Here is a 15,428-nt window from a genome sequence, read left to right as displayed (position 1 = left end):
AAATATAGTCATAGAAAATTCTAATCATAGAAAGAGTAAAACGATATGCTAAAATAGAAATAATACCTAAGCTACACATTGCAATGCTGATATTATTGGCTGAATACCTCCATATTGAGTAATTTTTTAAAGAGGACCATAATAATAACAGATAGCCAGTTTAGCACAATCATGGTATTACTCTACGGTTCTCTATACTTTCAAAGCGCATGTTCTACTATTCTATCAGCAAGGTACCTTTCAGTCTATCACACTTGAGTAGGATTTTGAATCTTCGTACATTCTTAATTAATCGCATTAGAGATAATTAATTTGCGTAGATTACATTATAAACCTCTAAAGTTATTTTGAACTTATATGAAAATATTATTTACAAAATATTATAATTGGAACATGCATGATGACAGAGTTACTATCACAATAATATGCTCAAGCAGCTATATTCAGCTAGCAATAGTAGCATATCAATTGCAAATTATTTTATATCTTAAATATACTTGGATTGCTAATGACGGAATCTGAGTATTCTCATGATGGAATTATACAGAAATCGTGCTACAAACTATTTTAGCAGTTTGAACTCCATGCTATCATGTAACGAATTAGTGAGTAGCTATTTACGCATATAGTAACACGTTACTAATAAAGTCAAACTTTTTAAAGTATGAGATTATTTCATATCAGGACAATTATGGTAGAGAAAATCATTATAGGTAAATAGTTGAAATACTTACTGTTTCTACAGGATATCAATAATATTAGTTGCGTAGTACTTACTTACACTAAAATAGTCTGTTAGCGATAAATTACACAAATATTATTATTTGTAGCTCTTCTAGCAAAAGATCATTTTATAATGGCTAGGTATACTTGAGTAGTATGAAGTTCCAATTATCGATAAATGATGTTATAAATACACTATAACTTAGAAAGTATCAGTTGAGTACTTTTATGTTGCTTCAAAGTATTAGCTTAACTAAAGTGTAGAAATACCAACATACAAGAATACATACGACAACAAATTTAAAAATCAATCAGCACAAGTGCTTTAGCGACTGGAAGCATGGCATGTATATATTTTTGCAAATATTGAGTTTTGTTAGTAGACTACTACCGGATCTCATAAAGCTCTGACTCTTATGACCCACAATGCTAAATTTCAGTGCCTAGCCTACGCAGCGTTGAAGGTGGCACGATTGATAATTTTGATACTCCAACATCATTTGGACAAATTTCAAAGCAGTCGCTCACGGCCATCCAGAAATAAATATTAGTGGTATGGAGCAGACTTATTTTCTGCCTACGCAATTAGTGAAGATAGGTTATCAGGCTGGCGCTGAATTAATTTCGCTATATAGTATCTTAATCAGTATTTAATGTATGCAGTATCAGTTAGATCACCATAGCCTACAATTTCGAACAACTTAGCTAATTTTATAGTTATTATTAAAATGATTGTGACATCTCCCAGTAAAATCAGCTTAACGGTGTAAATTTTGTATTTAATTATAATGATACTTTAGAGTCATATTTATATAAAATTAGTAAAAGTGTAATTAAATAGTAGATTTTTAATCAGAATTCAGCTACCTAATTGTAATGGAACCACGAGAATGAACTTGAAATAGAAAAGTATAATATAATTAGCTTCGTTACTTTGTATGGTGTTTAAGGATATAAAGTACTAGATCCAATGTTGAATAATTTATTCAGTTTCGGGGATTTACAGTTACCCCTTTTCATATCATGCACTTGTAAACTAGCCTATTAATATAACTCAGCACTAACTGGAGAATTTTAATCTCATCCAGTAAGCACCTATTAACGCAAGCCACCAGCTTTCAGGTTCAACATTTCTCATAGTAGAATATATTATCATATATAATATACTTTTACTATACATTAATAAATATATCCTATTATATAATAAAGCTATAACATAAAACTGAAAAATACGAAATCCCCACATGACGTAGCAGCAGCAAAATCATTTCATCAAATTTACCAGTATCGGTAGAAAACTCCGCACTCGAGTATGCAAATTTGTCAACCTCTGGACTCCAACCCGTCCTTGCGGAGGTCTAAAGTTTGCCGACCATCTCCTCTAAATTTCGCATTTAAAGCGCATCCGGGTGTTCTATGACTGAACTGCGCTGGTTCGTAAAATGAAGGTCCTTCCAATATGGTTATCCTGCATCCATGCAGGTATCTTGCATGCTTTGTTATTCTATGTTAGTCGTAATAGGAAATTGCAGCATTTAGCAATTTCGGGATTCGCGTTTTGGAACCAGTATTGTTAATGAGTTGCTTAGATTCACTAAGTAAACTGTTGGAGAATTGCGCAATTTCATATTAGTAGGGCTGCGCATAATCATAAATTCAAGCCTAGCAAGGACTTCGAAGCTGTAAGTTTTAAATTTTATTCGGTAGAGTCAAGAAAACTCAGCTTGCTAGGTATAGAAGACGTATGTTGCTGAAGTGGAATAATAGAATATGGACATTTTAAAATAGTCAAGAGTCTTGCTAGGGTGCGGGCAGGATGGAAGTGGGTTTGCATTCTATGTGATTGTGCTGGCCATGCACAGGATGGTTTAATGCATTTTGCTTAGTATAAGAATCAAATTTTATTAACTTTCATGGTAATGTTCACTTGTTACTAGGCATGATATTAAAGGAATTCCATTCTAAAATATGATATAAGTTAATATTTAGAGATACTTCATGCAAATGATAATTTAATATTAATTATATATTATATTAAGATAACTTATTTGTTAATTTAGAAGAGAATGAAATCTACCTAATAGTAGAGCTACCTAAAAGGAATAGTATCCATTAAGCAGTGAATATCAATAATGAAATTTCATGTCATTTAAAATAATTCAGCAACATAGAAATAATACACATTGCTTAATGGTATTTGCAGTCTCAATATCGTTTTATTAAAGATTCGTAAACCATTTCTAGCTGAGTTTTGAAATTTTATTTAGAAAAATACCTTTACTTAAGCTAATAGTCAATAATATCAAATTCAGTCTATATCTAGGATAATTTAAATTAATAATGGTAACAATGATAGAATTGATTTCTGAAAAATCAACTATTAAATCTCACATATTCTGATAATACTAGAATATTAATGTGAAAAATTCAAATACTTTTCACTTCTTGGCTCTCTTGATGAAGTAATACGCCAGACCGCCACCGACGGCCCCTACCACCACCAGCACAGCAATCACAATTCCCGCCGCAGCACCGCCTGAGAGGTTCCCAGATTCCTTTCTCGGTACGAAGCAAAAGGCTCCAGTCTGTTCAGCCCCATCTTCGCAAGTCTCACATTTATCAGCCTCTAGCTTGTATCCAGGGAGGCAGGAGGCGCACTTACTATTACTATCATTACAGGTGAGACAATTTTTAACATCTGCACACTTGCATTCCGTTATCTGGGCTTCGTCTCCACAGGCTATAGCAGCGGCACTAACGCAGGCTTTTCCATCTGATAAAACTGGGCTGCAATCAGCCTAACATGTTTAGTTGACCGTCATCTGGTAACCAGTCATACACGTATCGCACAAGTCAACGCCCTTGGAACACGTCTCACAATTATCGTTGCATTTTGTGCAAACTGAATTGACCATCATATAGCCATCTTCACAGGTATCGCATACCTCACCGTTTTTCTTATAGCCAGTAATGCAGGTTTCACATTTAGACGAATCACCAGAAGTACAGGTGGCGCAATTGAGTGCAACACCACACTCGCACTGCTACGTCATATTTCCAGCACACGCCTCACATTTGGCCTCTTTTTAGAAGAAATTGTTTTTGCAGATCTTACAAACTGCTTTGTCTCCAGCACAATTTTCACAATTGTCAGGGCAGGCCTCGCAGGTGGTTCCAGAAAGCATATGTCCTGATTTGCACTCGCTACACTCAGTAGAATTATTAACACATTTCGTGCATTTATCATCGCAGGCTGTGCAGGAATTAGAGCTGAAAAACTTACCGTCGGCGCAGGTCAGGCAGTCACTTGCAGCAGCTGCTGAGCAGGTTGCACACGTATTATCACATGCCGTACACGTAGTACCACCCACCTCAGCGTTATTAGGACAGAAGAACCCAGTGTTACAAGTGGTCGTATCAGAATCGGTACATTTGTTATCCATTTTAAAATAAATGGAATAGTTATTCTTATATGTATATTGGATATGAATAAGTAATATCAGTTTTTGTTTCTTCTTATCTTTAAATAGTAAGTAGTATTACCTTCCATTAAACATATATTTCATGCGTACTTCTTTATAAATTCGTAATAACCTATTTTATTTATACCATTATCAATATAAATAAAAAAACAATCTTATGTTTTATCTTCTATTTATTATTATTATTATTTTATGACTAACATGAATTTGAATGTAACTTTTATACTTTTTCAAATTAACAATGAATATATTTCGATAACGACATATATATACCTAAGAATCTTTAAATTATTATTTTAATATTATACACTAAATTGCTTAAGTATATTTCTAAACATAAACAAAAATACTTAATTTTGATGGTGAGAAAATTAAAAATTCCTTATCAAGATTGACCTCTATCAAAACATAAGAAATAAAATCTATAATTTTGCATGTTTCGCTATTCGCTACCAATAATCCCTAACGCACTATCGTATTTCAAAAACATCAAAATATCATATTTGATAGAAGCTGCAATTCATGCAATTTTTATCAATTCACATGTCTTACTCTTTTAAGCAGAAAAGCTTTTTCAGTACTGCTTAAATGCTACCAAAGTAAAATTTAAAAATTCAATGTCGCTACTTATTACATCATCTCAATATAGGTTATTCATATTATCAAGCGTTTTATATATAAGCTCCTCTTCTGTCCATTCTCTTTTGAAATTTTTCATATCATATCTATATATTATTTAATATCACTTCTTTCCTTTCTTACTCAAGTAATACGCGAGGCCGCCACTATAATAATTCCAGTTAATATGCCATGACAAATATCCGTCAGAGCATTATATAAAAACGAAAAACCCTACTTTTTCAGCCCACCGCACAATCCGCCCAATTATCCTCTTTCAAGATATACCCAGGAAGGCAAATTGCGCATTTATTGGTACCCCTACCTGTGAATTTTCCATCTATAGAAACATAATTACTCGTATTTATGCACCCAGTTCACGTATCATGACTATCTTCTCAACATGTACAACGAACATCTCCACATGCTCCCCTGCCTCTGAACTTTCCTAGCAAATGCCTAAATTCTAACCAACAGCATCTCGTAAACGCAGTTTATCATTACTTTTTGCACTGCATGCTAATTGTCCACGCATTCATCTAAGCACTCATAATTTGTTCGCTAAATCAAATTCATGCATGCTCTATGTTAATATCTACTTTCATTTTACAATGTGTTGCTCCTCAAAATTATCTTATTTTGCAGTACACGAAAGTGGAAATAAATGGGTTTCCAGCAGATTTTGCCCTGCAAACCGCGCCCTCTTAGCAAGGTCTCCTGGGATCTGAAGCGCGAGCGAGCCCTTCGGAGGCTGCGCGCGTGCGGTTTTGGGTGCAAATTCGATACTGGAGATCGTGAAATGTGCGAGGTAACAGCGGCAGAAATGGAAGTTTGTGCCTAGAAAACTGTTTGTATTTGAGTTGGTCTAGACGTCAGGAATTAGCTGTGGGGAAATGAAAGGCATGAGTAGGGCAGGGTAAGAAGTCTGCTTAGGATGCAGGAGATGCATGGTATTCGCATGATTGCAGTGATATAATAAGGTGTTGGGGTTGTTGCGTTTGTGTGGGATGTTAACTAGCATTATCATAGTCAGATATTAGGGGAATAGGGTAATAATGGGTTGATAGGGTGCGGTTAGTAAACATACTTTGTACTATAGTAATAATAATACAAAATTGGTATTATACAGTTTAATAGAAATTAGGTTTTCGGTAAAATAAATAGAATACATATTGGTGAGGTATGCAATTACTAATCCCAGGGAGTAAAATAGTTTTCTTAATGGCGTCGTTAAGCTATCTATAGACCTAGTATAGATAATACTAGTCATCATGAGATAGTTAGGGTTGCTGCAGTAATAGCGTGATGTATTTGAATCAACTACTTATGGCCTTATCTCGTTTCTGCTCAGGTAGGATTATTTCATAAATATGATAATTTATTTAAATATCTGCACAGATACAGCGTATGGTGTGGGTATAATGCTAGGCTCACTATAGTACGTATATACTTCAGCGACCTGATGCTATTCTCAAGCTATACTTACATGGCTGCTAACAAAATCATCGGAAACCGAAAATATGGTTGTTGCAGTTATGTTAATTCATATCAGCCCATGCTCCAGAAGGACAGCTTACGTATTTCCAGCAAAGGCTGCCCAGGTGGAGCTGGATGCCAGATGAATGACCAATGTGAGATATAAATTTACTAAATATTCAATTTAGTCAACTGGTAAGGGAGCCTGCACGTATACCCCGTACCTGCTGAAGTTGCTAACCCGGCTACGATTTGACAGCAATGCGGGCAGACCTTGCCAGATTGCGCTATTTAGCTGGATACTTCCATAGCATGCGTCGAATGCAAGCAGTGCTATATTTTTATTTTAACCGAATACCCTAAGTGCATTGCGAACTCTATCTGCTTCTCTGACTAGTTATTTTGTGAAAAAGATGAAAAATATTTTCGAATAAAAGAATGGTACTGTGCGTCTCGCCTCCGGGGAAGCGAATAACGCAGAAGGGCATCCTGCTCCACTTACATGAAGGAATATATACTGTTGAATTTTACTGGTCAGCCTTGTCATGGAGACTGCGCCGACCGTGTAGGAGATGAATGCTACGAGTGCAACGAAGATTAGACGGCTAGCGACAATTTCTGCATAGTATGTCCGGTAAATTTTGCAAATGCAGATAGGTACAATACTACAAGATATGGGATGCTAACCACTCTAGCAATCCGTATAGAAGCAGATTCAGCTTCTGCATGTCTTGTCACTACTGGGCTGCGATGGAGTGTTGCGAGCGAATTTGGTGCCCTAAATCCATGATAGCCTAGCAGATTATGCGGTGTGAAGACTACGGGATATACCTGTACGCCATCCATGAGGATATGTTACATGCAGAGGAGATTAAGATTTCAATAAGTATATAATTGGGATTTAAAAGTATGCCATGCATTCATAAGCTGTTGTAAACATTATCAATGATGCGCAAATGCAGAAATATGAGAAGAATACGCACTTCGGTATGGCCCAATGACAGGAACGAGTATGTGAATGAAAATAGCACAGATGTTAACCTTAGCCATCTAGGAAGGCAAGAGGCAGCGAGAACCTGGAGGCGTTTGCATTCAGTGACAGACCTTGAGCAGGGTGTGCTCTGGCAAAATATTTGCGAGTACTTTTTATCTGCAAGGTTTTCGAGAGACAGAACACACGAGAGGAATAATAGCAACCGGAATCTTTGCCCACCAGGCTCCTAGTACGAGAGTGTCTATGCTGGAACCTAGGACTACCAATTCATGTGATTTGCAACAAGTACGAGACTTTGAACGCGTAGTTCCTGTGCAACCCTGGCTTTAGCTAACTGTATGCAAAGAAGAGATAACAGTGCGAAGTTCAAGTAAGCCTTGAGTGCTTAGATTTTGGCGAACCGCACGATATGGCGAGTTGGTCCGCGCTATGCACATAGACCGGAAAACCTGAGGAAATAGGTTAATCTGCTTATCTAGCGATGCAGACTTGGTACTGGTAGAGGGAGGCTGCGCGTGCACACGAGTTGGGAAGCGGCTCTATTACAGTATTGGAGGGGGTCTTGCCACCGCATGTTACTCAATCTTAACTGGGTTGCTTAAGCAACGAATGTCAAGAGAAATAATGGTTTCCTGGCACATGGCAAGACCCTAGAGTCAATAGGGAAAGGATTCCACTAAACGGCCCAGAGGATAAAATGTTGACCAGAAGTAAATTTTGAATGAAATTCATTGATTCTCTAATATGACGATTGCATGCAATATTCCAACAGTAGGTAATCGATTTCCCATCCATTTTGGTTTGCAACAGCTCCTGTCACTTATGGGGTACTAGTAAGCTGATATTGTTTTTCGGAAAGGGAGTATATTGTATATTAACATACCAAATCAATATATCATACTAGGCAGAACCGCGATGAACACCGTGCTGACTCCATTGATACTCACCGCAAAACCTCGCAGAATGCGGTCGCGGTACTTTGCTAGTTGCTTTTATTTTCTATCTTCTGTCATATTCTCAAAACTAGTGCCCAACCTGCGCTGGCAGTGCTGATGCCGGCCAGCCCGAGCGGGATCCCTAGAGTGACTCCTATGTGCATGTAGCCATCACTTTTCTCATAAGCACGTATTAAATATATTCTAGTCCAGCTGCACTGGAGCACTCCTTGCACGCCTGGCCAGCCAGCTGATCCCGTGTAGCGCACTTTACGTACTTTCGCAATCGTACGTAAAGCAGTTGCGGTATTTCTCGCTTCTGTACTCGGTCTGATAAACGGTGTGCCTGTACTCCGTAGTACACCGTCTCTGCTGTACTGTCCACCTGCTAGTTTGGAATACAAATGAGCCGGCAAGTGCCCATAGCCATTTATACCCTCATACACAGTGTTCACATGACCAGAATCACCTGTTTGTAGCATCTCTGAAAACATCACGGTGGGTTTGCCTTCAGTACCGTAAGCGAGACAGCATCTTTAGCCTTGGTACGTGCAGGGTTTCACTGCTTCCCCAATTCAGGGTTGGTAGCCAAATCCCTGTAAATAGAAGCAGCTGGACACGAAGTGCACCAAGTCTTGCCTCCTGGGCATGATTTGTAGGGTTATGCGAAATTCGTCAAAATCACCTTGCTAGCATTCCTGGCATGGCATGTTACCAGAAATTCCGCAGCCTAGAATGCAGTTGCCGCACGTAGCCCTGTCAAGGTAATAGGACACACCGCAGTGCTTTGAGGGTCCGCAGGTGCACTCCTGGTAGCATGTACCCCGTCTTCGCATTCGAGGTAGGCACCACCGATCTCGTGATGGCCATCCTACCAGGGCCTGCGCGTACGCACAATTCTAGTTGTATATGTTGCAGTATTACCATCGCCGAGGTAGTGATATTTCTTGCGACCTGAGCAGGTGATGCCGTCAGGTCACCTTTGTGTGACACTAAGCTTCTGCAAAGCATGTAGGGAGGAGTGTAAAGCAGAGGTTCGGGACAGTTATCAGCGGGTATGAGCAGCCATCGGCACAGTTTAGAGAGTGTATCTTTCAGTTCCTGGGGCTGCGGAGATGGGAGATGGAAATTTTGGGAAGGGTGGTACGATCTGCTCTGGGTAAGAAGGGTGCCCAGCGCAAGTGGAAGTATGTACAGGCGGTATGCAGTTTGCATTTGTAGGTCGGGATTGGTTTCTGCGTGAGCTTTACAGGCGGGATATTGGCGTTAGAATTTGTAATAGAAGGCTCTCATCAGGTCTATCGCGGTTTCTGCAAAATATATTTGCGGGCGGTAGCTGTACCAATCGAGAACTACATAAGGCGCTTAAAAATTATTATACACCAAGTCGCCTATTCCGCGAGATTGGAGTTTTAGCTACTCTAGTCTATAATTCTGCTTGTATTAGTATCCTACAATATCCTTCCAAATCAAGTCTGGCAGTTTTATGCTCCTGGGATAATATATGGTCCGTAATGACACACTGACGATGCTAATTCTGCGTAGCCACGATCCTGCGAGATACGACGCTGCGTGCGCCACCCTATATAACTCCCTATCCGCAGTTTTACTTAGTACATATTATACGCTGATACCCGAGTAATCATTCCCGTTACCACTCCACAAAATGTCTGGCAAGAAGGAAAAGACCCAGAAGCAGAACATTCGCTCAGGCCTCGAGACCTTCAACCTCCCCAAGTCCAACTTCTCGGACTGGTACGACGCCATCATGGACGCCGCCGAGATCGTCGACAGGCGCTACCCCGTGAAGGGCGCGCCCGTCCTGCGCCCCTACGGCTTCTTCATGCACAACGCCATCATGCGCAAGATCGAGGACGACTACGCCGAGCAGGGCATCCAGCAGTCCCTCTTCCCCACGCTGATCCCCCGCTCCTTCCTGGCGAAGGAGGCCGAGCACATCAAGGGCTTTGAGTCGGAGTGCTACTGGTGCGACCGCGGCGGCCTCGACGCCCTGGAGGAGCCCCTGGCGCTGCGCCCCACCTCGGAGACCGCGATCTACTCCATGTTCGCCCTCTGGACGCGCTCGTTCCGGGACCTGCCCCTCAAGATCCACCAGACCTGCTCCGTGTTCCGCTTCGAGACCAAGAACACCCGCCCCCTCATCAGGGTGCGCGAGATCCCCTGGAACGAGGCCCATACCGCTCACGCCACCCGCGAGGAGGCGCTGGCGCAGATGAAGATCTACTGGGAGGTCTACCTGTCAGTCTTCGAGGCGATGGGCTTCTACGGCCAGAAGCTCGTCCGTGCCCCCTGGGACAAGTTCGCCGGGGCCGAGCACACTGAGGTGCTGGACGTCGTCATGCCCTGCGGCAAGGTGCTGCAGACGGCGGGCATCCACTTCCTCGGCCAGAAGTTCGCCAAGGTGTTCAACATCAAGTTCATCGACCAGAACAACACCCAGCAGTTCGCCGAGATGACTTGCGCCGGTATTTCCACCAGGGCGCTTGCCTGCGCACTCTCGGTCCACGGCGACCAGAAGGGCCTCATGCTCCCCAGCCTGATCGCCATGTACCAGGTCGTACTGGTGCCCTGCGGGAAGTACGGCGACGACCTGGTCCTCAAGATGAAGGAGATCCAGCAGACGCTCAAGGCGGCCGGCATCAGGTCCTTCTTCGACGACTCCAAGAAGTCCATGGGCGAGAAGATCTTCCACTGGGAGATGAAGGGCGTCCCTCTCCGCATCGAGCTCGGCCCCCGCGACCTAGAGAGCGGCGACTTCGTGGCCATCTGCAGGGACACCGGCAAGGACGGCAAGCAGGTCTTCAAGGTCCAGGACATCGCGGCGGTCGCGAGAGACCAGCTGGCCCAATACGACAGCAGGCTCAGGGCGGCAGGCAGGGCCTTCGCGACCGAGAGGTGCGCCACCTGCAGGACGCTCGCGGAGGCCCAGGCCGCCGTCCCCAGCGGCTTCGCCAGGGTGCCCCTCGCGGAGCTGGAGCAGTCCCTCGAGGAGGCCTTCAAGAAGCTCGTCGTGGGCGCCGAGATCCGCGGCTACGACCCCGAGGCCGCCTGCGAGGGCGAGCTGTGCGTCGTGACCGGCGCGCCGGCGAAGTTCTGGTGCTTCGTGGCGAGAGCGTACTGAGATTGTCATTTCACTCGTCTAGGTAGTCGAAGTTGAGCATCTGGCCCTGCTGGTAGTACGCCGAGAACGCGTTCAGCTCCTCGAACTTCTGGTGCTCCCTCTCCAGGTCGCGCGTCGAGTTCGCGAGCAGGAAGTCGGTGTCGTGGGCGGCCGGCAGGCTGGCGAAGCTGGTCTGCGTTTTGCGCGCGATCTCGAATTTCTGCTGCAGAACGTTCATTTGGAGTGCGGGTGGAACGGTAGGGCAAGGTATTGGGCGGTGCAGATGCGGACGCGGTCCCACCGGTGTCTGGGCAGCGCTACTGCGGGCGGCAGGGGCAGCTTGGGTGCGCGCGCCTGCAGCTGGGATAGCGTTCCAATCCTCCTGGCCCAACTCGCCAGCTAAATGGCTTGGCCCATCGTCGCGCGCAGTGAGACAGCACAGATCACGAAAAGTCAATCCGGCCGACGTACTCGTCGTAGTCGATGCCGAAGTGCTGCAGCACCTCGCGGTTGGGCAGCTGCTTGCCGGCGTGGGTCTGGGGCTGCGTGCTGCCCTCGAATCCCGGAAACTTGACCCGCAGCGTCAGGTCGGTGAAGTCCATGAAGTAGCGGCCGGAGGAGGTGAGGACGCCCGTCTCGTAGCCCTGCAGGACGCCCTCGGGGCAGAGGACGAAGGAGTGAAACGCGAAGTTCTTGACGATCTTGAAGCCGCTCTGGCCGTGCTCGTTCAGCTCGAGGGAGAAGAAGCAGCCGCCGTAGTAGTAGACGGAGGGCTCCTCTACGGACCGCGCGACTGCGATCGATGCGTAGTCTGGAAGGGACATTTTCGGTGCGTATGCGACAATTATACAGAACTCTAGATAGTATCCCGCCACTATACAAAGCAATGCGCGCCAGCCGATGGGTGCTCTGGGATGCGGTGGGCGTGCGAGAGGACCCGTGCTGCACCAGCTGGCGGGAGCCTTCAGCCGCGGAGGTGCCGCTCGCCTGAGGAGCTAGAGGCGAGGAGCACGCGCAGGCGCTCGGCAGTGTGTCCGGCTGCTAGGGGGTGCCTGCGTACTACTATAATGGTGCGGTGCCGTCCTGCCTGCCCTACTGCATGTCGGCAGCAACGGCACCGCTGGTGCGGACCAGAGAAGGCGCCCGCTTTTTCTCGATATGGCTAGTATGGTATTGGTGTACGCAAACTAAAAAATGCAAAGTGGAGTGGGAATCGTAAACATTGTTTGCATATCTATTTGGTGCAAATGCAGTAACTAATAGCCAGCAATGCGCAACTCCCCCTCCTGTAATTACTGTCTGCTTGGTTTATTGTACCCCGCGAGGCCTGCCGCAAGAGCAAAGATACAGGATTATATATTAGAGTCGGCTCCATAAGATGACGATGCTGTCCATCGCGGCGCAGCACACCCAGAACCTGGGGAGGGCCACGAGTCCACTGCGGCCAACACGAGGCATAACGTTAACATCGCCCACTGGACCGGTGTGCGGGTGACGGTGCCAGTTGACATCATCAACTTCGGGATATCGGCTTCCATACAGTGATAGTGGGGAGCGTAACTTCTGCTCACCACGCGGACACCCGACTTCACGCATAACTTCAACTTCTTCTACTCGGACTTCCGCAGCCCGCGGTTCTGCTACCAGGTCCGCCCAGTAGGCAGCCTAGTTCAGCGCGATCCGGCAGAACGATATCTCCCTCCCGATCCTGCTGAGCAATAGTGAGAGCAAGGTTCGGATGCTCTCCTAGCAGGTGGGGCGAAGGGCTCCCGGAGGGTCCAGATTGCAGCGCTCTCCGACACGATCTTGCGCGTTGTGATCTTCTCCATGGTCGGCGAGGCGTAGACGCGCATGTGAGGCTAGTCCGCAGGGCCTGGAGGTTCACGCGGCAGGTAGTAAGAGGATTATTTGTATAGGTTTGTGCTATACTAAAAGCATGGGTTTTAGCAATTATAGTTTAACGTCATGTTAATGTTCATTTTGATGATCTGCCTTACGTCGCATTTTCTGAGTTTGCTTTTTCAACTAAATTATATTTAGAGTAATATTGTTACTTTGATGGCACTATTAAAGACATATAAGTAGCTATTAAAAGTTAAACTACTAGTACATTAATATATTAAAAATAACTTATATGTATGTTTTATGACAAATTTTTTAAATAATTTTTAGCATTACTATTTATTATATGCTATATAAACTGAAGAATCACTTTGATTGAATCATCTATTAAATAGGATAATTATATTCTTTTATTAGTTCATAAGAATGGGTATTTACTATGAGAACAATAATATTATTTAATCATATATAATATTAAATAAATATTATAATAATGATTATCTACTGTAAAAATAAATACCATACTTGATACAAATATAATTATATCTAAGAGAAAAATGCTGGTGTTACTTGCAGTCGAAATACCTGACTGTTATTCAGGAGCTACGGTATAATATAACTAAAATCTTGAAACTGCAACTGTAATGCTGGTATCAAATCTAGATGAATCATGCTAGAGATTTTTAGATGAAGTAAAACTTTCTCTAATCTTCCATGATGGATTCCATAATGTGCATTATATATACGACTCATTTAATTATAGTGAAAGTTAAACTATAGTTATGCTCAATGTTGACATTATAAATGACGATGTTGATCCTCCAATGCCATTGTATGCTAGACTTAATATTAGTAATATCGCTTATTGGACAGGTGTTAGAGTATCATATGTGGGAAACTAAGTTTCATAAATGGATTAATGTTTTGATCAATTAAGGAGCAATTTTACGATCGTGTAGAGGAATTTTTATTTTACTGTAGGTATAACAGCTGCATGCCTTGACGAAATCAGTACAGGAGCTTTCTAGTATCAGTATTAATTTAACGAAAAAGCAGATACTTTCGCAATCAAGAGAAAAAAAGACTATCCATTAAGTCATAATTGTTAAAATATAGTAGAGGCAGGATTATCATATTTATATTGTTAATAGTTTGGAAATTTTGTATTAGATCTGTAGACACCATTTACTGAAGCCACTGTTGAATTTACCATATAAGCATCTGGAATTAACTATAACGCTGAGATTAAATTTGATACAGTTATTGTAGGAACTGTAGCTGGTCTGGTAGAAAGTGTGCAGGTCTAATATTTTTAAGATCTTTTTTATGTTGAAATGCATTTTACGCAAAATAATTCAATTAAAAATTCATGGAGACTTCTTACGTTAGGATCTAACTTATATATTTATAGAGTTACTGCGAGAACACCTACGGGGTCATATACATTCTCCTTTCAATATGACACCTTTGATTTTAACAATGTGATGTTAATTAATAGTTGTAATGGCGATTAAGAGTGCATGGAATAAATGATATATATTAATTCAGTTGCTTTAAACTCAGATTTTTATTTAGACATAACTGGATTTTAAGATATTACACTAAAAGGTAGTACTGGAACTTCTTTTTCGTCAAGGTTATCATGTTTTCGTCGTGTTGTTATCTAAATATACTCACCGACAAGACTTTGCATAGAACTAGAAAGATCTAGCAGGTATTTTACTAGAGATCACTGTTTAGCAATAAAAGAAAATGAGGTAACAACAGCAACTGCAACAGGAATAAATGAATCTAATTCGGGTTAAGTAGTATTTTCTTAAAAATAAGAATTCCGACTTAACTTCAAAGATCCTAGGGTTTGTTTCGAGGTATAGCCGGACGAAGTAGGTTAAGTAGCAGCAATGCGAGAGAGTGGTATTTATTTGTAAATCCAATTCACCTAAGGAAATAATACTATTAGTATGCTAGGCCACCATTAAGTTGAAAAAAACTACTAAATAGTAGAAATTGTCATTTATCTTTTTGGTACTATTATTCTACTTACCGCGCTTGTTGACACCATTTGGAAAATGATAGTATTCATTAGAGTTAGTAAAAGCTTTAAAAAGAAGTGATTTGATCAATTTACTGCCACCCACCGCTTTTGCCAACACGTCACGACATCTGCCCTTTTCCCCAATCCCCCATTGCTTCCATTAAAAATTCAAATTAATACCGATTATTATATATTTTAGAAT

General features: G+C 42.4%; 11 protein-coding genes across 11 annotated transcripts; 5 read left to right on the top strand and 6 right to left on the bottom strand. All coding sequences in view use genetic code 6, as the record gives it.

The window, feature by feature from the left end:
• Nucleotides 1-846: 846 nt before the first annotated feature.
• Nucleotides 847-1,464, bottom strand: SS50377_21611 (uncharacterized protein; the record flags this gene model as incomplete). Its single annotated transcript, XM_067905525.1, has 1 exon — nucleotides 847-1,464. The coding sequence occupies one exon, from the start codon at nucleotides 1,462-1,464 to the stop codon at nucleotides 847-849; it is 618 nt and encodes a 205-aa protein (XP_067766842.1).
• Nucleotides 1,465-2,182: 718 nt separating this feature from the next.
• On the top strand, nucleotides 2,183-2,566 carry SS50377_21610 (uncharacterized protein; the record flags this gene model as incomplete). The annotated part of the gene is made up of 1 exon (XM_067905524.1): nucleotides 2,183-2,566. One exon carries the CDS (start codon nucleotides 2,183-2,185, stop codon nucleotides 2,564-2,566), a length of 384 nt encoding a protein of 127 aa, XP_067766841.1.
• Nucleotides 2,567-3,161: 595 nt separating this feature from the next.
• Nucleotides 3,162-4,166, bottom strand: SS50377_21609 (Cysteine-rich membrane protein 1; the record flags this gene model as incomplete). Its single annotated transcript, XM_067905523.1, has 1 exon — nucleotides 3,162-4,166. One exon carries the CDS (start codon nucleotides 4,164-4,166, stop codon nucleotides 3,162-3,164), a length of 1,005 nt encoding a protein of 334 aa, XP_067766840.1.
• Nucleotides 4,167-6,926: 2,760 nt separating this feature from the next.
• On the top strand, nucleotides 6,927-7,568 carry SS50377_21608 (uncharacterized protein; the record flags this gene model as incomplete). The annotated part of the gene is made up of 1 exon (XM_067905522.1): nucleotides 6,927-7,568. The coding sequence occupies one exon, from the start codon at nucleotides 6,927-6,929 to the stop codon at nucleotides 7,566-7,568; it is 642 nt and encodes a 213-aa protein (XP_067766839.1).
• A 734-nt stretch (nucleotides 7,569-8,302) lies between these two features.
• On the bottom strand, nucleotides 8,303-8,722 carry SS50377_21607 (uncharacterized protein; the record flags this gene model as incomplete). Its single annotated transcript, XM_067905521.1, has 1 exon — nucleotides 8,303-8,722. The coding sequence occupies one exon, from the start codon at nucleotides 8,720-8,722 to the stop codon at nucleotides 8,303-8,305; it is 420 nt and encodes a 139-aa protein (XP_067766838.1).
• Nucleotides 8,723-9,894: 1,172 nt separating this feature from the next.
• Nucleotides 9,895-11,370, top strand: SS50377_21606 (Prolyl-tRNA synthetase; the record flags this gene model as incomplete). The annotated part of the gene is made up of 1 exon (XM_067905520.1): nucleotides 9,895-11,370. One exon carries the CDS (start codon nucleotides 9,895-9,897, stop codon nucleotides 11,368-11,370), a length of 1,476 nt encoding a protein of 491 aa, XP_067766837.1.
• Nucleotides 11,371-11,380: 10 nt separating this feature from the next.
• Nucleotides 11,381-11,587, bottom strand: SS50377_21605 (uncharacterized protein; the record flags this gene model as incomplete). The annotated part of the gene is made up of 1 exon (XM_067905519.1): nucleotides 11,381-11,587. One exon carries the CDS (start codon nucleotides 11,585-11,587, stop codon nucleotides 11,381-11,383), a length of 207 nt encoding a protein of 68 aa, XP_067766836.1.
• A 205-nt stretch (nucleotides 11,588-11,792) lies between these two features.
• SS50377_21604 (uncharacterized protein) lies at nucleotides 11,793-12,173 on the bottom strand (the record flags this gene model as incomplete). Its single annotated transcript, XM_067905518.1, has 1 exon — nucleotides 11,793-12,173. The coding sequence occupies one exon, from the start codon at nucleotides 12,171-12,173 to the stop codon at nucleotides 11,793-11,795; it is 381 nt and encodes a 126-aa protein (XP_067766835.1).
• A 76-nt stretch (nucleotides 12,174-12,249) lies between these two features.
• SS50377_21603 (uncharacterized protein) lies at nucleotides 12,250-12,894 on the top strand (the record flags this gene model as incomplete). Its single annotated transcript, XM_067905517.1, has 1 exon — nucleotides 12,250-12,894. The coding sequence occupies one exon, from the start codon at nucleotides 12,250-12,252 to the stop codon at nucleotides 12,892-12,894; it is 645 nt and encodes a 214-aa protein (XP_067766834.1).
• Nucleotides 12,895-13,019: 125 nt separating this feature from the next.
• Nucleotides 13,020-13,328, bottom strand: SS50377_21602 (uncharacterized protein; the record flags this gene model as incomplete). The annotated part of the gene is made up of 1 exon (XM_067905516.1): nucleotides 13,020-13,328. One exon carries the CDS (start codon nucleotides 13,326-13,328, stop codon nucleotides 13,020-13,022), a length of 309 nt encoding a protein of 102 aa, XP_067766833.1.
• A 420-nt stretch (nucleotides 13,329-13,748) lies between these two features.
• On the top strand, nucleotides 13,749-15,305 carry SS50377_21601 (uncharacterized protein; the record flags this gene model as incomplete). The annotated part of the gene is made up of 1 exon (XM_067905515.1): nucleotides 13,749-15,305. One exon carries the CDS (start codon nucleotides 13,749-13,751, stop codon nucleotides 15,303-15,305), a length of 1,557 nt encoding a protein of 518 aa, XP_067766832.1.
• Nucleotides 15,306-15,428: the final 123 nt, after the last annotated feature.

Source organism: Spironucleus salmonicida, chromosome 2 (assembly GCF_000497125.1).
Source record: "Spironucleus salmonicida strain ATCC 50377 chromosome 2, whole genome shotgun sequence".
NCBI lineage: Eukaryota > Fornicata > Diplomonadida > Hexamitidae > Spironucleus > Spironucleus salmonicida.
Note: the sequence above shows the minus strand (reverse complement) of the source record. Positions and strands in the feature narration are given on the sequence as shown.